This window comes from Phaethon lepturus, unplaced genomic scaffold (genome assembly GCF_000687285.1).
Source record: "Phaethon lepturus isolate BGI_N335 unplaced genomic scaffold, ASM68728v1 scaffold13066, whole genome shotgun sequence".
Taxonomy (NCBI): Eukaryota; Metazoa; Chordata; class Aves; order Phaethontiformes; family Phaethontidae; genus Phaethon; species Phaethon lepturus.
Genome location: NW_010547010.1, coordinates 60,550 through 88,113, shown reverse-complemented (window position 1 = coordinate 88,113; position 27,564 = coordinate 60,550). Strand labels below are relative to the sequence as shown.

Sequence of the window (27,564 nt, the reverse complement as noted above, 5' to 3'; positions counted from 1 at the left end):
TTATCAAAAACCACTCTAGCCAGCCATCCTTAGAAACAGATTAAGGGATTATCAGACATTTTAAAATTTTTGGCAAGGATTTTAGAAAACAAAAGAAATGAAGCTGATGGTTGATCGGTTGATGCTGGAGAGCATTAGAAATACATTAATGGATTGATGTAGCAGAAAGATTGTATTTTATGTTTCTAAGGTGCAAGAAACAGATGGTTTATTTCTTATCTGCAGAATCAAAGGACCAGCAAAAAGTCGCAGGACAGGAGAGTGAAAATGTGGCTAAACCATCCTTTGTTTCTCTGAGTCAATATTTACAAGTGTAAATCTTATCTACGTATGAAGTGTAATTTGGGGCAGCCTGAAGGCTGTTCTTGATCATGCTGATCTGATAGATCTGATCATGCTTCATGATAGCCAGCAGGGCAGAAACTATCATAGTGTACTTCCAGTAGTCTTAATTTTCATACTGCTGTATCACAGTGTCATGCAAAGGTTCTGGTTCTGCCTCTTAAGATTGTGTCATTCATTCATTGAGTTATATGTGTGGAAGTCATGTTAACCTTTAATAAAAGAAAAATCCCATTAGTTTTATTTTTAAAAAAATTAGATTCACTATCTAAATAAAGCACCCTTTTTCCTGCCAGTTATACTCTTGATAAAAAGTGTCAGCAGCTGCTGTATGTTATTGTACAGTGTTATTTTTTTAAGGTTCATTATTTCTGGCATTCTCACAGCATACATACTTTTTGATTCTTTACTTACTCCATTACACACAGGAAATAAGGAACTGGCAATTACCATTTGTAATTTATGCCCTACTGTTCATGTTGAGCTGTGGATGTAACACTTAAACTTTTTTCACTGCTACTTAGTAACAAGCCTTTCAAGTGAAAAATAGACACACCCATATTGAATACGTATTAGGCCAAATTTACTTGCCAGATTGAGCTGTGCTATTCCTATTGAAGGGGGAGATTGTGCCTACAGTCCAGGGCATCTGTTGAAGGTATACCCATTATGTCCCTTTGCTCTCAGTAGGGAAAAGACTAGAGGGGGAATCTTGGTCCTGTTGAAAAGGTTTGGAAAGATGATTCACATGCAAAAACTTCATTCTTTGCCTCCCTTGTGTTGTTACTACTTGTAAAGTAGTGGAGAAGGACCCATATAGAGAATTCTATAACTCAAACTAGACCAACAGAACTATACCAGTGAAAGTATCCCTGTCATACAAGAAATAGCAAAACTAATAGGTCTTCCTGTAAGGCATGAATGCATGTGTAAAGTTATCGAGGCTGGGGAAACATCCATGTGTTAGCTAGTGAACCACAGCAATGGTTGTATTTGCAATCTAGAACTTGAAAAAGTAGGAAAACACGAGTCATAAAAGATACTGCATCCTCTGTATTGTCACAAGCACCATATCATGCTACTCTGGAGACCTGGGTGTTGTTTTTTTCTTTTTATAAAGTGCTTCATGTTGAACTCTATTAGAACTGCCACTCCAACCCTCATTTTTTTGGAAAGTAGTTTTTTTTATTTTTGGTGATGATTGAGAACCTTTGTCTAAATTCCACTGTCGATTTACTCATTGCTAGGTCATAATACTACTTGTCCCTTTTTTTTTTTTTTACCTTGCAAAGAACTCCTCTCCATTTTGGAGCTTCTAATTCTTTTCAGAGAAAGAATTTTCAGAAGTGGCCCACCTTATTTTGCATTGCTAAACCAGTTTCTGCTGCCAAAATAGATCAGTCGTCCTAATAGCCCTTCTTGTCACCTGCTGTAGTTTTGAGTTGCTTGTCGTGATAGTTTCTGTTCATGATACTCCAAATGAAACCTTTATGTATTGCGCAGTGACACTAATACTTTCTTGTCACCATTATAAAGCAGAAATGCCTTGACTGATGCGTTCTTGAATTTCATTTCCCTTTTTGTCATTACCTTCTCCTTCTGTAAATTGGATTAGGGTGTTACTATAGGAACTTCGTGATGAAGATTCTTCAGAAATACAGTCCTTGATGAGACGTCATCCCACAGTACCAAAAAACTCCGGACAAGAAGTCACAGTTGAGGCTTTTGTGTTTGGAGTTCTGCAGGGTAACTTTTCATGTTCTCTCCTCTGGCTACCTGCTAAAGCAATCCTTTGGATTTCCTCAAAGATCTTAAATTAAAATATGCTGCAGCATAGAGCAGAGAGAAAAGGAGGATGCTTTCACATTCTTAGTATTTTATGTACTCATTCATTGTCTGAGTTTGTCATATAAACTACTTGGAGAGGCATTTCCTCTCCTCAGCTGTAGCAGGACTCCATCTTCAAAGTAGTTATTTTCAGATTCTTTTCTGAGACAGTCTTTCATCCTTTTTCTTGCCAGCGTAATCACTTGTCAGTCCATTCAGTGCTCTGATCTTTTATTCCGACAGTTTTTCTTTCCTCAAAAGAGTCACAGGCACAGCATCTCCTACACATGATCAAGTAGTCTGAGCAGCTTTATGAGCATTCTGGGTTTAGTGCTTAACTTGGTGCTAGATACCTGCAAACTTTAGGTGGTCAAACAGGTAAGAGAACTTTACATATCACACTTCCTTTTCCTTGTTATCAAGAGTGAGGTTTCCTTTTCTTTTTGGATAGGCTGTCCAACTCACTTGCCTAGAAACACAGTGCACATTTGTCATGGTTTAGCCTCAGCCAGTGATTAGACACCACACAGCCGCTCGCTCACTCCCCCTCCCACAGTGGGATGGGGGAGAGAATCGGGAAAAACTCATGGCTTGAGATAAAAACAGTTAATAGGACAGCAAGTGAGAAGAAAACAACAATGATAACAACAATACTGACAAAGGAATGTACAAGAATAAGGGATGCCCAATACAGCAATTGCTCACCACCTGGTGATCGATAGCCCGTCCCTGAGCAGTGATTCCTGTCCCCCGGCTAACTCCAGTTTATGTACTGGGCATGACGTTATATGGTAAGGGAATATCTCTTTGGCCAGTCTGGGTCAGCTGTCCTGGCTGTGCCCCCTCCCAGCTTCTTGGGCACCTCCCCACTGGCAGAGCACGAGAATCTGAAGAGTCCTTGACTTAGTATAAGCACTACAACTACTTAGCCACAACTAAAACGTCAGTGTGTTATCAATATCATTCTCATACCAACTCCAAAGCACATCACCATACCAGCTATCAGGAAGAAAAAAAACGACTCCATCCCAGCTGAAAACCTGGACAACATTTTACATCTTTTCTTTGCTCAGTGCTGCTGACTGGTTTAAGTGCCAAGTCCCATTGCTTGATGCAGGCACTGAGGGCACTTCGCATTGTTCGGTCAATGTGGAAAGGAAGTACTCTATTATTAGGTGAGAAGTATTGCCTTGCAAGTAATACCTGAAGACATCAATAAGCATTTAATATATGTGCCCTGCTAATTATGGAATATATTTGTTGCTGAAGAAAGACAAGTAACTATTCGTTTAACCGCTCCTTGGGACTAACTTATTCCTAACCTGCAGTCTGAAATACCTGTGGCTTCTGGACTTTTTGGTACCAACCAAGTTATAAAGGACTGATCTCTTCAAAATTTCTGTTTTTTAAAGTGTTACAGGCTTTCCTGTACCCTTCAATCCAGTGCATTTTGTTTCCTTTCACCAAGTCTGTTAATTGAACTGCAGTGGAGGTGAGTTCTTGTCTCTAACAGCTATTATAGTTAGCCAAGTTATCTGCCATTTTTGCTTTCATTCTTGAGAAGGCCTTGAGGTACGTAGGACAGATTCTTTGCTGCTGAGTGGTTTACTGGTCAGTAAGCTATGGGCTATGCTGTCACAGGCATAAATAAAACCGCTGCTTTTTATTTTGTTTTAGTGTTTATTTTTACCTTGCCAAATCAGAGGTGTTCTTGAATTCAGTCCTTTCACTCTTCAGTAGTTTGCACAATCCCATAGGACTATCACCAAGCTAAAGCTGTCCACTGATAGCTTTAAGTACTACAGGTACCTTGGTTGCACCACTAATACTGACCATGCTGACAGTGTTGGTTGCTTGCTATTTTTTCCAAGGACTGCTTGCATGAAGCTTTCTAATTAAAAGTAAACACATTTATAATTTTCCTTGGTTACCTACACTCTAAGGATGTAATTCTTATTTGAGTATGAAGAGTAGCAGTCATCAAACAGTAATCAACTGCTTTTCCTCCTCTTTTTTTCCTCTGATGTGTTTAACATATGTATTATTGATGATGCAGATACAGCCATTGCATGATTGAGCTGGAGCAACTGATTAAGCCTTTATCAGCACAGGGAGACAGTCAGGTGTTGTATCTCAACAAGAAGAGAAGTTTGCCTTGAGCTGGTGGCTGAAATACATCTCTGAGCCAGGGGATACCAAGATAGAGGAGCTATGATTTCACTGGTGAGTGAAACGGATCACATGAGGATTCTGGCACTCTCTATATGGCATTCTGGAAGCAAGCATGCCAGCAGCCACTGTATTGATAGTATCAGCTTCAACTGTGGAAAGTGTCCCAGACTGATACGTGAGTAGGGGGGTATAGCAGCTCTGGCAGGCAGTGGTGATACTAAAGAGCTTGCTAAACCTCTGAAAACAGCTAATAGTGACTGTTTATCTCCAGTCTTGAGGAACCACAAACAGCAGAGCTAAAAATGCCGAAGGATTATAATGTTTTTCAAATGCTGATTGCAGCATTTTGCTGCTTTTATCATCGTAAGTCTATTATCAGAGTCAAGGTAGGTGCCATTTTTCAATAACAGTAAATACACAGTGTGCTAGTCAGTAAAGTTTTTAGGTTTTATTCAGAAGTGTTTGTTTTTATACGATGGTTGGGTACAGTGTGTTTCTGTTCTAAAGAACATCTCTGGAATTCACTATTGTCTCAGAGAGAAGTTGAACCAACTTTCAGCTTTATGAGCCTGAAGCTGACTGTCTTTATGTTTAGGCACTAAGTTAAAAATGCTCTGGTTTGGGACTTGCTGAAGAGGATTTTAGCAAAGTTTCAAGCTTTCAGAATTTAACTGATCAGACCACTTGGTTCCCTAACTTTTTCACCTACTTGCTGAAAACATAGGCAATTGTGCTCAGGAGCTCAGTTTTTTTTAAAGACTTCAGAGAATTTTGGACTTGTCCTTATATTTTAGAACTTTTTTTAATTACAAAATGCACTAAATCATATGTTCATAGAATGGTTTGGGTGGAAGGAACCTTTAAAGATCATCTAGTCCAACCTTCCCAGGGACATCTTTCACTTTATGCAAAATGCACTATATGCACCGTATGCAAAGAAAAAGCCTTAGTCAACATTTAGAGCCACACTTATGAAGGTGTCTAAGTGACTGGGAAATTGAATTGTAATCAGGCTGGGGTATCCCAACTACTTTTGAGGATCTGTGAGTTACACTTAAGCTTTTACATCTTTTTATTTAAGATTTATACTTGAATTGTTCTTTTAATAACGAAGTGTCAGCTCTGTAAGTCACTGTGTATTGTGTATAGATTTTCAGGACCACTTGCAATGAGGAAGGATGTGAAGGTTGCTATCTTTGGCCTGTCAGCTTTCAAACTTTGATGGAGGCACTTAAAAGTTGGGAACAGCTGCCCCCCTTCTCTCTCCTCCAGTAATTTAGCCTTTTAACTGTCCATTTCTGAAAGTGGGGTGTGGGGCTCAGTCTTTTGGGCACACTGAATAAGTGAGTCTGATCAGACTCTGTTCTCATTCTCACTGGGACAAATGTCAGAAGTTACCAGAATAGAGTGCTAAAGATGCCCTCCTGTTGCTGTAATTAATTTTCATTCTAATTTTAAGCGTAAGGCTTAACTCTCCTGTTCTAAAACTTTAAAAATTACATTGGGTTTTATTGTTGGCTGTCAGAGCAGTTATAAACCCGTTGTTCTTGACGATGCATGCCCTTTGTTTGACTTGGCATGAATTTCTAATACCTAAAATAACGGTGGTGTTGTCATGGCAACTTTCCATTCGGTCTAATCCATATAGTCTCTAAAGAAACTGAAACATTAATAGTGTTTGCTGTATGGAGAGTAAAAAATAAAACCTTTTATGTAGAAACAAAATGCAGCTGGGCTCTTTCAAAAATAAAGTTCTATTTAAAGAGTTTTGCGGCATTTAAAATAGATTTGAATGCATGTGTTCCAGCATGCAGATTTAGCATTAGTTGGATTTGATGAACTGCTATTTTAAGAAGTTCTGATGGTAGGAACCTGGGGTGCATTTGTTGAAGAAAAAGTGGCTGTAGGTGTAGAAACAGCTGGTGGTCAAATCAAGTAAGGTCTGCACCTTGGTTCCAAATGATGTACGTTCCATGAAATGCCAAAGTGCCTAGGACGGTATGAACAACTGAGCCTAAGTTGTCTTTTTACTTAATTTGTGAAAATGTACCACTTTAAGCAAAATCAGTTTGTGTAATTAGATTCTATTAATTCTTAGTTTTAATAGTAATTGCAATTGTAATGAAATACCAATTGATACATAAATAACCATGTTGAAGTCCACAGCTAACTCTTGAGAGATTCAGATTTCTTGCTGCACCAAGATAAATTCATTGTAGTTATGTTGTCTGATTTAATTGAAAACAGTATGTGGCCAAGCTCAGAGATGAGTCGTTGTGTCCTGTCAAAGCACATGAGGTAGTACAGTGCTTGAGCACTCGCGTTTTGCTGTACTTAATTTTAGTGTGTGAAATTAGGATCTCAGTGGCAGGTGTTTGGTTTGTTTTTCCATACATTAATAGGAAATATAATGGTCAATGCAGAAGATCTGAACTTGGATCAACTCATTCTTCAATCGTGATGTGTCAGTACCTTTTACAATCCCATTTTGTTTTAATAGCTGCTTACAGTTAAGGTCAACTTCTACATTTGAGGAAAATGAGGGGAAAATTCAAGGCAAGGGGTTCCTGTTTGCAGTTAAAAAAAAGAAAGTGAAGAGAGAATTCTAAATTGTGACTTAATGCCACTTCCAAGCCAAAATATTGTTCTTTAATTTTTGCATTTTTTTGGAAGTTAAGAATTAAGTTAAGAGTAAATCAGTGATAAATGGTGACTTAAAAAATGAAGAGGTCTAAATTAATAAAGTCATCTTTGCCACAAAACAGGTTTTTTTACTTCTATCTAGTATGGTTGCCATGATTGGAGGGAAAGACGTTGAAGTTAAGTGTTTTCATTCTTAATTCTCTGCTATGATTCACCCTCAGCTGAAGCTGTGCAAAAGGGGAAAGCCACTCAAATTATCAGGACTGCCAAGTTTTAAAACTTCCAGCATGTTGGTCTAGCTCATTACTGGGTACTGTACTAATGCTATGAATGTGGCATGCGTAAGAAGCCTTTTATAAGCAGCTACTTATTGCAAGTGCCATCTCTTATCTTGGATGAATTTCAAACACTTTTTATAGATAGTAGATCTTAATTAATATTTCTTCAGTATGTGATGATCTAAATCTGTTTCACTGGCATCCTTGGGCTTCTTGTATCCAGTTTCAGCATGTATGTGGAGGCAGTTGGATTTGATAAGATGAGTTTACAAGTCATCACCACTCAGCATTATGGGTCTGCCTTTATGATGTTAGATTTGTTGTTGGAGAGGACTAGATGGGAAAAGACTGACTTATCAAAATGATGTGAAATTTTGTATAGCTCCCTGAACTTTGATTTCTCATTGTCTTGCTGCTGAGTTTGAGTTTTGATGAGTCTTATCCTATATAACTTTTTTCAATTTCCCATGGTAATTTTATACAGTTTCTCAAATTTTCACTGCAGTATACCCTCTATCATATATATAGATATAGATAGCGGAGGGACCACTGGTGCTCTTTAAGCGATTCCTGTTTGATGGGAATGGGAACATTCTCCAGCAGATATTTATACATCTAACTTCTTGGTAATACCTTTCATTTAGGTATTTCTCAGATTAAAACAAAAACAACTACCCAACTTCTAAAATCCTTTAGATTTGATAGTCAAAATACTCAGGGTCACTGGGTGAGGAGATTAGGATTTGACTAACTCTGAACTCAGGATTTCTCAGGATCCATATTCCAGAAATGAGGCTGTCCTCCTAGCTCTGAATGTGGTCACCTAGAAAATTAAGGAGTTGTTAACAGTGCAGTGTTGTAGTGGAAAGTGGATGTAGAGTCCACTAGAATTACGTATTTCCATTACCTTCAGTAAACGTTAGACTCAACTTGGTACTAAAAGCCTTTTTTATTTTCCATCTCCCAAACAAATATCTCACTTATTAGTTAATAAAAAATGGCCACTTTTCTGTCAATGTCAGGCAGGTTATGTTGTTCATAGTGGCAGACTACAAATAAGCACATGGTGGAGTTTGATTTGATTTTAAAGGCCCGTCACAGTCATGATGGAATTTTTCATAGTGATTTGTTATCTTTTCATGAGTAACCTCAAAAGGTGTCATGTGTTACCTAAATAAGCACACATAAATCTCGTGTCTTCAGAATTGCCATTCTCCTGTATGTATTAATCTCTAATTAGTTCAAGATTTCTCTCACGTATCTTGGCCATGGTGAAGGTTTATATATTATTTGTTCTGTCTCAAACAACCAATTAAGCCACTAGAAAATAAAAATGAAATCCTGCAGAAGTTGGCAGTCAGCTGTGCAAAGCGACTTTTATAATCCATTTTGTACCTCCCATTACTTAACATAGCACTTGTTATAGTCCTCTGTGAGCTTTAAGCACTCTGGAAGATTAGAGAAAACTGTCCCTGTGAAGAACACTGCCACAGTTGTAGTTCAAAATGTGCAAGTTAATCAGAAAACGGTTTCCTGAATTTAGAAACTCCCTTTTTTCCTATTATTTCTTTCTCGAAATAACTATTTCAGAAATAACTCTTTGTGTTCGTGTCACTTTGTAAGTTCTTGGCCAGTGATACTGCTTTTTTGTACAGGAGAAAATAAAGACCAACAAGAATGTTTTCAAAGTTGGAGAGTGGTTCCACATGGGTATTCTTTTAAATGCCTAGTGCAAGTCTGTCTGTTTTGGTGGCCAATTAGTAGAGTTGTAAGTGAAATGAAATTCATTGTACTCATTATAAATGAAATTAAAAGTGTAAATGTTATTAAAAGTGTAAATTAAAAGTGTAAAATTATAAATGAAATTAAGAGTGAAATTTAAGTGTTCAAGAAATGTGTGGATGTGGCGCTTCAGGACATGGTTTAGGGGACATGGTGGCGCTGGACTAATGGTTGGACTTGATGATCTTGAAGGTCCTTTCCAACCTAGTGATTCTGTGTGATTCTGTAAAACATATTATAAATTGGTGTAACTGTATATTTTCAAATGCTTTTACTCACAGTGCCAGACAGGCCGTCTGATCAGGATCACAAGAGCACAGGGTTAGAGACTTAAGGGATCTCTGCAGCCAGTGAAGTATATCTTAATCCAGTGTTGGAACTTCGACAATGAAATGTTCATTTTCTGTATGAACAAGTTGAGTGCTCTCTAGTGGATCAGAAGTAGAAGGATTTCATTGATTTTTCACTTTTCCAGATGTTTTTAGTGTCCTATGTCTGTGTGTCCCCTCCCTTCTTTCTCATTTCAGATCTTTGTCTTCCCTCTTGGTATTTCCTGTCCCTGCCCCAGCATACCTTCCACATTTTCGGTTGATTGGTCTTCCTGTTAAATTATCCACTTGGCTAAAAGCTATACAAATCTCACAAAATTTAAGTTTTTGCTGAATCACAAAGTATCTCCTACCTCTCCTCATTTATTTGGAGACTCTAGAATCTAGTGATTTTACAAGATCGGAAAGTTGTAATTCAGAGTTCACGGTGCACTTAAGCAAATGTAACAGGCCTCCAGTGTTGTAGAAAAGATGGATTGGGGAGAAAACTGTAATAGATGTGGTTTAGATAGATACAGTACATTTAATAAAGGAAAGGTACTGGCTTGACTGACTTCCTCAGTTGGATCACACTTCAGTTTTCACAGAGCTGTTCTTATTTATCCCTAATAATTATCTCTCTTTTTTTTTTTTCTTTAAACCTTCAAGGCAACAGGGAATCAGATGGTTCCAAGGCTGCCTGTTGGGCTAATTTAAATATTATCTGGCAGAGCTGTGCAAAGTCCCAGGAAAAAATTGAGATTGAATGGAAATGTGGCCACCTTTAGTCATGTGCCTGTAACAGTCCTTGGCTGTGCTTTAAGTAAATAATACTTTGCCAGAAGGATGCAAAGAGAGGTGATAGGAAATTACGCATTATCAGAACTCAAGGAGGTGATCTAGCATGACAGATTTTGGACTATTTCTAAACTGTGTCTAAAAAGTAAAAGTCCTTTCCTCATAATTCAAGCTGTTTAAAAAACAAAAAACCTGAGCAAAAAAAAAACCCCACTTGATCATCTTAGAGAGAAGTAAATTAATAACAATTGAGGTAAGCTATGAAAGCTAGAAGACGCAAGATGCATCTTTGGGTATATATATAGAAACCTGTGTGATTCTCATCTCAGCTATTTTGATATTCCATTGGTATGTGTACTTCACTGGAGTTGTTGCAGGTATGAACTGCAGAAAAAATCCACTGCCAACAGGCAACTGAAATAACTGTGTATTTTGTTTACCACAAAACTTATACAGTAGATTATTCAGCACAGTTAAAGATCATTCTAATGTGATAAATTCAGCTAGGATGGTTGACACAAGAGCTTGATATAGTGAGTTTCCTTTGGAGAGTAGCAAACACTCAAATGAAAGTAACCCCTTGGATGCACAGACAGAGTATTGTGAGAAATTCCTGTTAAAATGTGTTCATAGGTTTTATAGGTACAGCATAGTGTGGTAGCTCAAGTCCTCTTTAAATTTATCATTAATAAGAACATATTCTGATGTTTTACTTCCTTAAACTTTGATATTTTCCAGTTTTTGGTATTGCAGATTAATATTTGCCTGAAAAAATGTAAAATAATATGTAACACCAAGGGTAGCTTGTTACATCTGTAAGCACAGTCTGCTTTTAGTTTAATGGCCTTGAAATAGAAATTCTTGGTGAAATATAATAAAATTGCATGGCATTTACTAAAAACACTAAAATAACTGTAGTGACTGGAATTCCACCCCTGCCTTCTGAACTCTTAGGGCTCTCTAGGTTTTCTATTAGGTATGTAAGTAGGATTGAGGGCTTTTGCTGGAGATTGATAATATTGTATTGCTAAATAGTCTTGTATTTTTATTTTAAAGACCTGTTTACAAAAACCTATCATGGCAGGAATATCTTAAAATAGCACCAGGACTGGAAACAATGTCACTAAAATGTGAACAAACAGTTCTGGAAAGCACATACTTACGGTGAGTTCTTTGTAGGTCAGAAAAAGCATCTGTATTTGAAAAGAGTTCTGGTGACTTGATTTGCTTTTATCTTCCAGCGATCTTTTGACAGGGTTGTTACTATCTGGAAATCTTAAAGAATTTAAACTGCAAGCTTCCCTGTGTTGCTTCAACCATGTTTTGTTGCAGAACATACTGAAGTTCTTAATTTTTGTCTTAATGTTTTTTTAATTTCTTTTTACCATCCACTTCCTTATCTAACTGTAAGTCTAAATTCAGGTTTCTTTCTGTCATTGGGTAGGAGCCAACAAAGTGTCTTAGATGAAGGCATAAACTGAGGACATACTATTAAATGAAGGTTTGTCACTATGAAGTTAGTGCAAATTTGCAGCATACCATTACTGTCCGTTAACTTTTGGGTGCTATGGGGAAATCAGACTGAAGTATCTGCTTCACATTGTGTGGAATAGGCCACCTTTTCTTTTAAAAGAAAGTCCATTGACATAGCTAATGATGCTGTTCTAAGCTTACACTCTTCCTTATTTACCGACTAACATGCTTAATGTAGGCTGTGCCTGGAATGATTTTTGAGCCCTTACTTGCATGATGGGAAGTTCAGTGTATGCAGAGATTCTTGCAGGACCAGAGACCTTGGGTATATCGTTTAGAATAGAAGGGCATAGGCTGGTATGACTCCAGACAGTTCATCGGTCACACTTCTGCTTTAATGGGTGTAGCTTGTATAAGAAATCAGTCTCAGCCAACAAAAAACTGCCCAGGAAGACATGCTGTTACTGAACTTGCTTACTTAGGCAGTTTTCCCCCTGTGTATTTTGGGATTTGTGCTAGCCACAGGAGTTCTTCCACTAAGTTCAAAGTTGCATAAGGGTTATTGAAGCATGTTTGCTTCATCTCAGGAGCTGTCTGACCTCTGGCAATCAGAATGTGCTCAGTGTGGTAGACCATGGTGGAGGGGATCTTTACAAACCAATAATCATGAATGTTAACAATATAGTTGGTTTGGATTCCTTAAATGTTTTTCTTGTTGTGTTGCTAGAAGTGCAATATGTGTCTTGTTACATTCATTCGAGTAGTGAAAAATCCATCTAACAACCAGAAGAAATTCTAGCTTTCTCTGCTGTATTTGTAACTTGTGTGTATCTGTAACTTGATCAGCCCTGTTTTTTTAAGATAATTTGTGTCAGTACAATAGATCAAATTGGTCCATACACAAAGACCTGTAGTTCTTTTTGTTGGCTAAGAATCTAGCTCTCCTAAGGAAATTCAGTTATTGCATTTGTATGCTATAGTCTGTTCCGTTTAAGAGTAGCATTGCCTACCACTGAGACTCAGTGAGATGCTTTTGGAATGACAGTAATAATTTGTACAGTAGTTTTGTTTTTTTTAAGATCTCTATTCAGTCAAAGGCATCCTTCAAAAACTTAAATACAGTTCACATAAAAGTAGTAGCTCCTTTCAGAAAGTCAGCAAAATACACAGCTATGAATGTAAGAGATTTGTCTACCATTACAACTGAACACTGTTGTTTAGATTGGAGGGGATACTTGAAAAGTTCTCCAGGCACTTCCTTGTGTGGCCAGGGGAAAGGTGCTCTTGAAAATTCTACACTCAATTTGTGTGCTCTTCACTCTACCTTCAGTTTATGTAAATGCTGTAATACTTGGTATCATTCTGTAAGATGGAGCAGTGAAACAAATTAACTGTTAATTCTGGAATCAATGCCAGTCAGCTTTAAATGGGTACCCAGCCATTGGAGTTGGGGAATAAAGGTTGCAGATGTGTGCCACTAGTCCTTTAGCTATGTTAGTCTAATAGGTCACAGAGCTTTGGAGGAGAGGGGGGGGATTTTTGGCCTTACTTGACCATGTTTTGATACTTTGGTATGCTTTTGGACTTGAGTCCTCACCAAGCCTTGTCTACGACTCTTTCTACACCCAGTAACTTAATCTCTTCACGTTGTACATGGTTTTATGAAAGGGCCCTTGCAGTGAACAACTTTTTTTGTGGCATGGTTTGTTCCTGCACTGACTTTTTTTCTTGTAAAGCTTGGGAGGAGTTGGTGAAATACCTTGACAGTACAAAAGCACACAGAATTTACTACCTTGTTGAAAATTCTTGTCCATTTTGAACCACATTTGTATGGATAAATACCACCCTGTTATGGTTCACAGAAGCAAAACTGAGGTGAAAAGGGATTTCTTTATGAGGCTGTTCTTATCTGTTGCCTTCCTGTGTAAGATACTATGCTAATTTGTTTTTGTCTAAGAGAAGACTTAGTATTCTCTGAGAAAAGCAGAGAGGAGAATTTATCTCAGAATTTTTCTGGGCTCCCAGCACATTTAAATAGTCGTGGCAGCAGGATGCCTCTTCTGGCATTATTCCACCAAAAATCTGCTGTCTAGTAATCTGTTGTAATTCAATCTGCTTGAAATTGCAGGGAGGATTGTTGAAAGAAGTGCTAAATATATGCCACCTGCTCCCACGGTTAGGTGCTGTGGGTATTCAAGATGAAGTAGAAAACGTTGTAGAGAGCAGTGTTCACGGGAAGAATAGGATTGGTGGGCAAGCATTCCCAGTTCCTTTTTAAATAATGCATGTGTTGCATATTTACATCAGCATGTCAGTGAAGGGAACCTGTGAGCTTTGGCTCATATCCAGAGCTAGGGGAAAAAAATCCATAATGCACTGGGGAAAGAGGGAGACTGCACCCATCTCGCCCCCCTCTCTTTTTTAAAATATACTTTCCTTTAAGAGAGGGTGTACTGTGATTCTTTGTTCAATGTAGAACATGTTCCCTGCGATGAGCCTGTTTCTCTTGGGTATCTTAGGCTTTTGAAACTCTCAGCAACCGTAAATATGGGCTGCAGTCCCCAGCCCTTGGAGAATCTAAGGAAGTCCAAAGAACTTCCCTCCACTGAGTGCCTTATGAAAGAGTAGATGACAACTCTCTAGAGAAGACACTGCACCTTTGTAAGCAACACTGCATCCACAAAAAAGGACTAATGAGCTGCACTGGTCCAGCATGGAAGCTGTATGCCAAGAAGAGATGAAGATTTCAGAAAATCTTACAGTAGTTGTATAGTGGTGATGGAGATATGTCTAAGCAGATCTCATGCTTTTTGCTTTTCTTGTTGCTAAAGGGCAATAAGGGCTTTTTACCCTTAAGAAAGGAACATCTTGAACCTGCAGATTAAATGACCATTAAAAGTAGGCCCTTTACAAAAAAGTAAGGTTGAAAATTTACTTTGCCAAACTTTTCTTTAGTGCAACAGAAATATTGACCAACTGTGTATGTCCGGGTTAGCCTGTCTTGATGCATTTGGAATGTTCTTAATTGGATAGGTTCAAAGGGGATGGAGGGGAAAGAATCTGAACTTAAAACAGAAGTTTAAGCAGGACGAAAAATATTGGAGCAGGGCATTTGGGTCCAGCTCCATTTTTGGGGGTATAGTTAGAATCCTTAATGGGAAGAGGAAGTAAGAGAAGTGACTTTGTAGGTGTGTCATTATTGGCTTGGTGTACAGACAGAACATTTTGCTCTGTTCTGTGCAGCACATAACAATCATGTGTAATCTCACCGAATGCCGGATTTTGCAAATACAAACTAGAGAGCGAAGCCAAGCCAGCCTGCTAAAAGCAGCACCTGCATTCCAGTGGCTGCTGCAGATCATGTGATGGAAGTTATAACCCAGGTAAAACGTTAATCACTAAACTTGGCACAGTTGAAGCTTTTAATCTTTTATTGCAGTTTTCTAGGGAGAGGCAAGTTATGGACAACAGTCCGGAAAAACTGAAGAAGGAGTTAGAGGAAGAACTGCAACTAAGTAGTGAAGACTTGCGTAGCCATGCCTGGTACCATGGACGTATTCCTCGGCAGGTACGTGGTCTTTGCATTGCCAAATGTGCTTTGAGCTTTTCTAGACAAGCAGAATTGCACTAAAGTACTATACACATCTCTGATATCTGCATTAATTTAGTAAAAACATAATGCTTATTTGTGTGAAAGCTATGGTATTTATCACAGCTTGGCATAAAATGAGGCTAAGGAAGGATTCAGGGCAGACAGTGGTGGAAGACATAGATATTTCAGGATTTGTGGGCACTGAATAAAGGTGGAAATGGAATTTAAGCTTTATATGAGAATACTATCCCCACATATTCAGACGCACTGACATTAATTTGGTTCAGTATTCTTAACCAAAGTTAAAACATTCTTGTTTATTTTCTTTCTTGCACTTGGAATTTGAGGGAGGGGAAAAAAAAACACAATAAAGTCTATGCAATAACTTAATTTTGATCCTTACAATCGTGGTTAAAAATATGTTAAAACTGTCGTTGGGTCGGAACTGAAGTTCCCAGAGCACCTGGAGCTCCCCCTGCGGGCCTGCCTCCTGTGCGTACCCAGCCCCACCAGAGCGGTGAGCTGCCTGCTGCCCTTCACCTCAAGGGGACCAGGCTCAGCGGCCACGTACACTGCTCTTGAGATTAACTGTTAGATGCGTAGTTTATCACATGAAAGGACTAACTCAAAACAGAAGATTTCTCTGACTCTTCCTAGTCCTATGCAGTATTCACAAAGAATAAAAATGAAAGCTTCTGTCACTTAAGGTAATAATGAAAGAACAATTTCTGGGGTCCTGTCATAATGGCTTCTAAACTTCAGTGTGACTGTCTAGTCAGATGCTTTAAACTCTAAAACCTGAGTCATGGCCTTCTCTTCAGGCCTTATTTTCTGTTAGCAAACCAGAAGAAATATATATGCAAAAGCGGCTCATGCTTCTGGCTGCTGGGCATTTTCCAAGAAGCCCCTCCAGATCCCTGCTGTAGGATGAGCTCTTAATTTTAGAATTGGGAGACATCATTCTTCTACTACACTTCATGTTTTGCTTTGTATTTCTGGCTTTGTCTGTCCTCCCAGAGCAGCCAAATTAAGTCCTATGTTTAAGAATGTTTTGTTGTGATGTGGTATTTGATTACTTGTTTTCTGATTCTGAAAGTATTTTTTTGTATAATTCTTTTTCCTTAAAGGTGGCAGAAGGCCTAGTTCAGAGAGATGGAGATTTTCTGATTAGGGATTCTCTCTCCAGTCCTGGGAACTTTGTTCTTACCTGCCAGTGGAAAAATACTTCTCAGCATTTTAAAATCAACAGAACAGTTCTAAGACTCAATGAAGCTTACTGCCGTGTTCAGTATCAGTTTGAACTTGAGAGTTTTGACAGTATCCCCGGCTTAGTTAGGTACTATGTTGGGAATCGCACACCAGTATCAAAGCAGAGCGGAGCAATTATTTTTCAGCCTATCAACAGGACTGTGCCTCTCAGGTGTCTGGAAGAAAAGTATGGTGTAACTCCAGTCCAACAAAAAGAGACAAGTATCCCTGAAGGAAAAACAGAAACTGCAAAAAGGCTGAGTCTTGGTATGTCCAGCATGCAATCCCCCGAGCAGAGCATGCCCAGAGGAAATCTTCTGAGGTACTTTAATTTTGCTGTCCTTATGGAGGGAAATGAGGTAACTCTATCAACTCCTGCTGTAGGTGATGTGAATTTTCACTCTGATTTTAAATGGAAGACTGTACCTGAGGGTTTGCTGATTTTTAGCAAAGGATTTTTTAGGGATGGATTTTTGAAACTTCCTGACGTTGCTAAGATGATGTTAACTACTTTGTGGTTCTGGGGCTTGATCTTTAGAAAATTTAAGCTACGTTAAGGAGGTAAAATAAGTGGGGATGAATGAAGCCATGATATAAGTGGCAAGGCTGCACACAGTCTCCACTCATCATGTGACCCAGAGCATGCCCCAGATTTATGGGGAGGCTCTTACCCCTGATATTTGCATTGCAATAGTGGCAAAATAGTGCTTCCTGAATGCCCTTTGATTAGCCGAGCAAAAGAAAGTAATTCTAGCAGACTGGTAAGTGAGTGCAATAGTCGGATTCTGAAAATATCTTTGGAGAAACAACATCCATGTCGGCAGTTACAAAGGGATTAGTTGCTTAAAGGTGGTGATGGCTTTGTCTCTGGTTCTCCATTTGCAAGTTGATGCATACTGCGGAGAGGGAAGGGATAATTAATTTGAAATCTACAGAGTGAGAGCAAATGTAGACTCTGGAAGCACAACAGTGGTGGAACTTGTTCTTCAGTCATTTGGCAAATCTTGACTAGTATAAGACAAAGGATTGAAAGAAAACCTTGCGGCTGCTCTAGAGAAGTCTTTCTTTCCATATTTGACTTCTGCAACAAAAATACCAGTGTGGGATAATGGATCCTAATTTCAATGTTCAAATCAAGTGTTCCATGAAGAAGTCTCAATATTCAAAGAAACACTCTCACAAATGCTGCCAGGTCACACATATTATAGCCCATTTCATTGTTACCATAACAGCATGAAGTACCTTTCATTCTTAGAAGCTGCCCAAGTGGAAAGCTAATGATCCTTGCATTGGTTATGATATGTTCTGGCAGTTAGGTATGTATGTTAAGAGTGTTGGATATATTGATATGTTTTTGTTTGCTTTTTTGTTTACTCTAGAAACAAAGAAAAAAGTGGTAGCCATCCAGCTAGTTTGGATCATGTTCTGGAGAAAAGATTCCCTCTGAAGGCTCACCAGTCAGAGAGCTATCTGCTAATAGGTATGTCTTGCAATTAAATGTTTCACACTTAGAATCTGTATGTGGCCAGGTGGTCTATTACACTTCAGACCAAAGTGAGATTGTTGAGTGTTCTGAGTATTGTACATGCAGTTATATTTAATGGCCAATGTAAATTGTGTTAGCATAGTGTTTGCTCTTCAAGTCATTGGAACAGGTTTTTTATTTACAGTGCACCAGCTAGTTAAGTACCTTAGCACACAACTCGGCAGGCTTCCACAACAAAAAAATGATAGCCACAGTTGGCATTAATATCTTTTTTGACAGTATTACCTTTTCTCACTGATGCTTTACGAGATCTGACTTGTTTCACTCATGTCATTCTGACAGAAGTCCATTAAGTAGAAGTGGTGTTTCATGGAAACTGCTTTTTCTCAGGGTAAAGTGTGCAGAAGTGGTAGTGTTCCTCACCAGGAGAAAAGCACTACCATGGCTTTTGTACTCAGTTCTGTCCTGTCCTCCCATCTCTCTCAAGCTCTCTCCCCGCTCCATCCCTTTTGCTTTTCATTCCTTTAAACACCTTTGCTGCTGTCTGGTTCCATGGCCACTCTCATTATCTTCCTCCAGTGATACAAGGTATACCACCACTTGATCAGTTGTTGATTGTGCCTTTTTCTTTCTCAGATTCTTCAGAGGTTTAAAACAATTGCTTCCGAACTAACATACTGTGTAAGGAAGCTTGCAATGATGCCACTATTCCCATGTGAACAAATTTCTAGTGTTTGACTTCCAAGGCTGCTAGTCGTTTTGAATACAGTAGCTGTTAAAATTTACAGTGGAAAGAATTCTTAAAGACAATATTAAGTATTTGTATGCTGAGACTGTATTTTGATAAAAAGGGTGCACTCCTGTGTTTAACAGTGGGAGGACAGACCTTCATAAGACAGATTTCTGTCCATCTGTAATTGAATATAGATAGACTCCAATCCATGGCTGCAAAAGCTTTTCTTTTGGTACTGTAACAGTTAACCTGAGGAGTACCGCTGTGCATTTTGTCATGGGGTCCTCTGAGCAAGTTCTGGTGTCATGCTGCTTGTGAGCGGTGACTGGCTGTGATTTGCAGATTTTGTTGTCTGCATGAATTGAGAGCCAGGGGGAAACAAGCAGTAAAGCCCACATGATGCAACTGGCCACTTTGCCAGTCTGCAGCTCTCAGTGCATTTGCTGGTATCTACAGCAATGTTCGGTCCTATATTGAATGCCAAGGTCTGCATATGCAAGGAGTACAGGATAAGGCATAAATACACAGAAGTATATAGGTGTAGTTTCTCTGGCTCTTCAAATCAGCTACTGTTTAGCAAAAACATTAGCATCCCTGAAATTCATTCCTTCCATACCTTATTGCAGGTTCAGGCTTGACTTTAGGAAGCTTTTCTTTCATCTCAAACTTGTCATTCTCAGAAATGACTCATCTTTTAAGTGGTGTGGCTGGAAGCTTCTGTTTTTATAGCTTAGATCAGGTTACAAAGAAACCTCCTATTCCAAGCCATGGAAACTATCCAGCTCTGACAGTATAGCCTATGTATGCAGCAGGGACTGGAATTATTGTCAGCATTATCACAGAATGATATTATAGTGCAGCTGTTCTGTGTATTTGGGATTTTGGGAGGATCAGCAAGCAAGTGAATGGAATTTACTGGCTAGCTCATTCCTCAAAATATAATTTCATATACATTTTTGTCAGCAAGTAATTGACGTGATCTGGCAATATTTTCCTCAGGAAATAGTATTAAGAGATGAACCCTGGCATAGGCATCAGGAATTGTATATGTTTTGGCCTTCTAAATTACTGTTTTCCCCTGCAGGTTCAAGACATCCATCTCGATTACCTGAAGCAGATGCAGACTCCTCTCCAAGCTCTCCTGCATTTAGAACAGGCAGTGAACCTTCTCTAAGCCCCACAGTTACTCAAAAAGTCACCTCTGAGTCACAAGTAGGGGAAGCTCTCAGAGGATCAGACAGTCAGCTCTGTCCGAAGCCTCCACCTAAACCCAGCAAAGCACCCCTGATGAAGCCCCCAGATTCTCCTTTGGCTACCCACAGTTTAGAAGGACACTATTGTGAACTAAGCCCTTCTAGAGATCCTGCAGCAACAAAGCAACGTTTACGTCAGAAAAATAGTTATGTGCAACATCTGACACAAAATGAGAGGGGAACACACTCATTCAGGAACTCTGAAACAAACTATTTGATCCTGGAAGATGACCCTACAATGAACTCTGAAGATCCTTTAGAAGCTTCAACTGAGATGGCTGAAGACAGCATCTTTTCTGCACCTGTTTTTGAGACGGTGTCTAGTTTTAAACCGAATGATTTTGTATCCAGACTACTTCCTCCTGAAAACAAGCCATTGGAAACATCAATGTTAAGAAGAGTTAAGGAGCTTTTCACCAACAACAATCCAAAGATTATTGCACAGCATATTCTTAGAATGGACTGCAAGGTAAAAAAAAAAAAAAAAATTTCTTGCATTTTACTTTATATTGTACAAGTTTAGACTTTTTAAAGAACTGATTTGAAAAGATTAATGGGTAGATTTGCAGCTAATATAATAAATATATTGACTTGCTTGCAGGAATTTTTAAGGTGGGCTTTTTTTTCCATTTGCAGAACAACAGTGTTAACAGACCCATTGGACTAAAGGTCTCCCACCATCCTTGACTTTAGACTCAGGTTCTCAGTGTTCCACACATCTTTTTAATCTCCTATCAGCTGCTGTATATCTATGATTCAGCCTTTCTTCTATACTGGAGGAAGAGGTATTTATGCTGTAAACCACTACGGAAAGAACTACTCGTGACAGGAAGTAGTTAGCTTGCAAGTGCAAACAGTAGGCAGATATTACCTGGTTGCCATACTGCTGGCTGTAATACAAGATGTTCTAGCTAGCTGTTCTTCTAATCTTTGAGTCTCTGTCTTACAGCTTGTAGGTGGTATCAGGACTTCTGCACTTCTCTCCTATGAGAGAACTGTATTGCTAGTGGAATTGTTTAGAAAGATGTAAAAACAGAAAAGAACTATTTTTCACAATGTAGACTTTTTTCAGCTGACAGGACTTGGAGATCAGCTATTGGATCAGAAATATGGAAAGACAGGAGAAGTCATCTCCTTATGAGATGATGACTTTGTGTAATAAAAGTAATGCAACTGCAGTTGAATCTGCAACACTTTGCTGGGATGACTGAGTGCTGTACCTGACAGAGCAGCTACAGGAACCAAGTGCCACAGACTTCGGGGTTTTTTTTTAAGAGCTGCTTGAGAAGCAACACACATGGCTACTTATTGGGCAGCTCCACTGCAGACAAGAAAGGAAGTGGGAATGGTGGTGCTCCAGAGCAAACATGTCTGTAGCACTCTCCTGGTGCTGCTGCACTGATTCACACCCTAAGTCTGGGAAGGGGGCAGTTCACTGGAGCAGGAGTGGGATGAGTGTCTGTGAGTGCCTGCCAGCTCTTGGGCTCCTGCCAACAGCAAGCACAGCTTCTCTCCTCAGTAGCAGTGTCGGCTGCTATGTGAGACTTCATGCAGACATGGTCACTCAGAAAAACTCAGCTCCACAACTGCTTGGTCTTTTCAGAAGTGATAGAACATGGCTGCTTTACTATCATTCCAAGGGTAGTAACAGCATTCTCTAACATTTTAGTTCCAAAATTCACCTTTTCCTCCTTCAACCTAATAACAATAACCAGAATGTCTTTTAATATATTGTTAAAGAGTATGTTGCTTGCAGGTATAGCATATGCATGCCTTAGAGAAGTAGTAAGGGGTTTTATATAGGTATGTTATATTTAATTAGCTCATTATTAGTCTCCTTATTTTAAATCCTATGAGCTTTGGAATGGGGACAAGGAAACTGGCCTGCTGGAAGTGTGGGAGCCCGTACAATTAATTAAGAGTCACTCGATTTTTACAGAAAGAGATTTTTGTATTTTGGAGCAGGAGCAGTAACTAGCTGGGACATGTAGAGAAGACTATTTTATCTTCATCTTGCAGTGCTGAGAGCCAGTGACTGTCATTCATTGGTAACTTGTTGCATACTACTGCACTGATAAGTACTGCATGATACAATGAGATTGGCATGTGTGTTGGGCCAGAATAAATGCTTTGTACTGAGATCTGTGATAAGGGTGAAGTTCACAGGTCTCCTCGTGTGGCATCAGTAGCTTAGTTTGCCTTTTAAATAATGACTAATGACATTTCTAATAATGAAAGCAGCACCCATATGGTAAGTGATGGAGTAAATATCTGATACTTGCATGCCTGAGAGGGCTTTTTGTGATGAAGGAGTAGCAATCAGTGTGTCTCCAGGGGCTTCATATCACTCCTGCATTTCTAGAAGTGAAACAGGTTTCTCTACAGAGCTGTATCTCGTACCAGTGAGGCTTGTTATGTGGCCCAGATTGCTTTCATCTTTTCATAACCAAGAAAGCCTGCTGATGGGTGTATCAGAAAATAGCAGGCAGATTGGTTGGTAAATGTGTCAACATAAAGGCCTTAAACCAGCAGACAATCTCACATTATCATACTAATGTGGTTTTACTTGTAATTAGCATATATAATTGTTATTGATATAACCAGTAGCTAATACTGTATGTTTAAAAAGGAAAGACAAATTGGTGAGGGTGTCGGCTTTCACATACTGACTTCATTAGGCACTCAACATTGTGTCCTCCTTAAAGTCCTTTTACTAATTAATCCTAATGAGGAGCCTGTGGTGTAATCCAAAAACATTCTGAGCAGCTGCCTTTCTAAAAATGAAGGTAGTGAAGCAAATGTGTACATCTTTAAGTGACACCCTGACAAGGATCAGGCCAAGAGACCACCACATTTCCTGGCGCTTCTATATGAATCTCCTTCTGGAAGTGGAGGATGGATGTTTGATAAAGCATTTTGGTCACACCTCTTAACGTTTTCTGATGGCTGAATCATGCAAAAAAATATTTTATTGGTATTTTTGTATAAGGCACTGAATATGCATACGTTAACTAAGTTTTTCTTAGATGATTATATTCTAATATTGCACGCTGTGCACTTAGCTCTATATGCCCTGCACTCACCTAGAGGACTTCTGCGTGGCTAGGGCTTTTTTGGAAGCAAGTTAAGTTTCAAAATTCATGCACAAATTTTTGCATTTGACAGGTGGCGAGGATACTAGAAGTTTCTGAAGAGATGAGGAGGATTATGGGAGTGAATTCTGGTCTTGAACTGATCACCTTGCCTTATGGACATCAACTGCGCCTTGACCTAATTGAAAGGTAAATGTTCTTGTTATTTGTTTCCAGGGCAGATGGCCAGATCAGAGCATTGCTACATTGTACTCCACATTTCCTCAAAGAATGCTCTCCTGCAGGTTTTCTGAATTCATGTGTGCAGAAGATACTTTAGTGAGATGCCATGTAACTTCTTGTTGCATAGGAAACATTCCTTAAGGTCATGGGGCAACTCCATGCATGTAATACAGGGAAGGGGGAATTGTATTGAAATCAGGGTCCTTGGAGCTAAACACCCTCTGCTCTCCTTTAAGAGCTCAGGTGAACTGAAGTTCAGGGCACCTATAATACAGCTGAGCACATGTGTTTGTGGAAGAGACTGCAGGTAAGTAGCCTTCTGCAACTGGGGAAAAGGGTAGAGGATCTAGTGACACAAAAAATGACCAGCAATGCTTTCTGTAACCTCTTTTTCTGTAGCCTCTGCACAAGTTAAGGGGGAACAATTAGGGTCTTCTATCCCTGACCTAGCTTTTCTGCTTCTCTGCTTCAGATTTCAGTAGTCTGGTTGCTGAAATTTAGGAGGAAGGTGCCAGGATTTGAGTGTGGAGGACAAAGGGAATTGGGGCAATTTTTCCATTAACTGTTCATTCACTGATTGCTTGAGCAGAATTTTGTATAGTAGTACTATCTTAAGAAAATTTATTAAATTTATTAAAACACAAATTCAAAGCCAACATACAGATATTCTATATAATGGCATTATACAAAGATGTTAATAAGTTTGCTGGGCACACCACAATATTGAAATGTACCTTTGACTTGATCTTCTCTGAAGGCATGTACAGCATAATGTATTACTAATGTAATAATTTGTAACCAGTAGTATAAATTGTTTCACTTACAGGCACAATACCATGGCAATAGGAATAGCTGTGGATATCTTGGGTTGCACAGGAAATCTGGACGATAGAGCAGCAACATTAAACAGGATCATCCAAGTTGCAGTGGAGCTGAAGGACTGGCTGGGGGATTTGTATGCATTTTCTGCCATTATGAAAGCACTGGAAATGCCACAGGTAAGAATCTGTTTCTCGTTATGTTCCAAAACATGGAGTTGTTTTATGGTTTATTAAATTTAATTTAAGCAATTTCTTCAAGATTAGAGAGAACATCAGAACAGAAACTTTGTCACTAGCAGCCTACTTTTGCTGTGAATTGTTATGGAGTCAGTAATGGGTATTCTCTATTTTGCATGAACAGGTCACTAGGTTAGAACAAACCTGGACCTCTCTAAGGCATCGTTACACCCAGACTGCCATTATGTATGAAAAACAGCTGAAGCCATTTAGCAAAGCTTTGCATGAAGGACAAGATGAGTGGAACAGTGAGTATGGGCGACACTGGTTTCTATTTAGCCTTTTAACTCTCCCACTGCTGATTTCCTGTGTAGGAGATGAGACAGCTGTTGTTTCCATAGCTGTGAATCATATGTTAAAATGACTACATTTTACGTGAACTTGAATAATGCAGTATGAGACAATGAAATAGAAGGAAACAGTCTGCCAGCCAAACATCAGTATGTGCTTGTGTGCATCTACCCATGCAGAACATAACATTCTGCCCCAACCCACACTCACTCTTTGTGGAACAGAAACCGAGACACTCTGCATTGTCTTGCCTCAAAGACAGAAAAAAAAATCTCCTTCTTCCTGAGAGAAGAGTTAATTCTGGCAGATTTTGCTTTTTATTTGCTTTGCCTATTGGATCAGAGGACAAATCCTGAAATACAAAGAAGGGGTCAGATAATTCCTCCGATCACATCAGGTGCTCGCTCCTGCGTCAGATTCTTTGCAGCTCTAGTCTCCAAATGGGTGCAAGGTGGAGATAACACTTCTCTGAACATTTCTCCAAGAGAAAGGAAAACTTTTTAGCCCCACAGAATTTATTGGAATGAGCCAGACTTTAAATACGTTTAAAATCTCTGTGCCCGTCTAGTAATCCAGTAAAGCTTTTTTCTTTAACAAATACCGTTCTCCAACACTGGTTTGTCTTGGCCTTCTCCCCCGACCGGTTTGCTGGAAACTGGTATGACAGGTGTATCCGAGGTAAGGTGCGAATTTGAAAGATGGAAGACAACTAGTTTCCAACTTTGAAAAGAATACTGTAGTTACAGTACCAGGTTTTATAATGTCTGATGTGATTTGTTCATTACTCTCTATTCCAGAGACCGTCAGTGCTCCACAGAACAACGTAACAGTGCCGCTGCTGATGCCTCTCATGACCTTGATGGAGCGACAAGCTGTTGTTTTTGAAGGCACCGACCTGTGGGAAAGCAGTGACCAAAGCTGCGAAATAATGCTCAAGCACTTGGCCACAGCTCGTCAGATAGCACGGAATGCAGAAATGTACAGCTTGACTGCAGAACGGATGCTGGAAGGTAGGGAGCACCAGTAGGAGAAACTGCTGCAGACTGTGTGGGTTATGTCTGAAGAGTAAGGTCTCTGCCTAGTGCCACTAAAAGTCAGTGCAAGAAATTCTTCTCCTCTTTCATGGGAGCCGAGACAGTAGCAAATGTCTTGCAGGAAACTCAAGTCTGAGGACAATGTCCATATTGTTTAAAAGTGGACAGTAAATTATTCATTGCTACAGCTCTCCAGTAGGCAATAGAGCATACATTTTTGCTACATACTCTTAAGTTCTCATGACTTCATGTGCTGACCCTTCTAGCCACTGAATAGCGGTAAGGACTGAGGATAACTTCCTGTATTCTGTACAATTTAAAATTCCTACTCTGATTTTTGCAACTAAAACACCACCCATCATAGTAAGACTCTTTGACGCAGCACCGAGGTCTTGATCGCTTGCAGCTGGAAAGCAGCAACATGTTAATAATGTAACTTTAAATTCGCAGTGCAAGTTGAGGGGAGAGAAATTTAAGTATTTCTGCAGGCAGCATGCATACATCAGTGATTAGATATAAGGTCAGGCTATAATGATGATTCTAGACCATTAGAATTGAGCCAAAGGATAGCCGGTCCCAGTGTCCCTACAGCCATTTGTGTGCTACTAGAATGTCACAGATGGAAAGATTTTCAGTGTTTTACTAGCTTGTTAAAATCCTTGTGCAAAAGGAACCCAGCACACTAAAGCTTATCTTATTTGGAGGAAATACAGTTTAAAAGCCCTTTCTTCTCAATAGAAAACCTGCCTGATGCTGATATTGTGGGATTCTTTTTACTTATTAGGTTTCCAGCCAGATGAAGAGATGAGTGAAATCTTCAAGACAGAATTTCAAATGAGATTGCTCTGGGGCAGCAAAGGAGCACAAGTTAATCAAAATGAAAGATATGAGAAATTCAGCCAGATTTTAACTGCACTTTCCCGAAAACTGGAACCTCCTCCAGTGAAGCAGGTGGAACAATTAAGTATATAAGACTCTGTAAATACCATTTAAATTATATACTTGAAATAACTTTAGCTTTCTTTTAGCAATTTGATACTGCACAAACTTCTTGCGTTTCACAAGACGTTTAGAACTTTTAACTGCACAATGCACACTTGTTTTAAAACTACTGATTTCTAAACAAATTATTTATTTACTGTGTCGCTAAGTCATTTAATGATCCCTTTTATCTTATCCCTGTAAGATAGTCTTACGGCTTTCTGTACTTCCCCAGAGTTGCAATGCTTTGATAACGCCTAGGGGTAAGGACATTGGCATCTTAATATTAAAATGAAGCAAATGGTGTAAATAAAATGATAGATTAAGTATGTGATATTGCAAAAAATCCGTTGTATTATATTCCCTTAATGAATATAAAACACTGTACATAGAATTATGAATCGAAGTGTATCTTTACGCAAAATAATTTGCATATTTGCAGGTTGCAGAAACGATCCTTTATCTGTGACCACAACAGAAGGCTCAAATATCACTGCACCTATGAAAGTTAGAAAATTAATTAGTTATGTATGTGTTGGGACAACTTTTGTGGTTTTTTCCAGACAGCATCTGTAGTACTTCACTTTGTCTTTTGCTGGAGCCTGCACAACAGCTATGCTGCCAGGAATGAATGATGAAATGGCAAGAACAAACAATCCAGATAATTAAAATACTTTCAGATATGAGTAAATGTGGGTGTATGTAATATATTAAAACTTGCTTCATTTACTGAGGTGAATCACTTCGGTAAGTAGTGGTGGTGGTGGTTTTTTTTTTTCCTCCTTGGATGAAGGCAAAGCATTAGCTGTTAGCACTTTTCATAGGAAATGAGCATGCATGGTGTTTATCTAAAGAGTGCTTTAGCAGCAAATGCCACTTTGTCACATACAGACTTGGTATATAAGCATCATCCTCGGAAATTGTATAAATATTTAAGCAAGAACTCTGGTT

The 27,564-nt window shown here is 39.1% G+C and overlaps 1 protein-coding gene across 1 annotated transcript; it reads left to right on the top strand.

The window, feature by feature from the left end:
* The first annotated feature begins 4,633 nt into the window (after positions 1–4,633).
* BCAR3 (breast cancer anti-estrogen resistance 3) lies at positions 4,634–26,907 on the top strand. The gene is made up of 10 exons (XM_010289510.1): positions 4,634–4,727; positions 15,063–15,191; positions 16,343–16,785; positions 17,843–17,943; positions 19,767–20,404; positions 23,101–23,216; positions 24,076–24,247; positions 24,432–24,574; positions 25,406–25,608; positions 26,417–26,907. The coding sequence occupies exons 1-10, from the start codon at positions 4,644–4,646 to the stop codon at positions 26,602–26,604; spliced, it is 2,217 nt and encodes a 738-aa protein (XP_010287812.1). The 5' UTR covers positions 4,634–4,643; the 3' UTR covers positions 26,605–26,907.
* Positions 26,908–27,564: the final 657 nt, after the last annotated feature.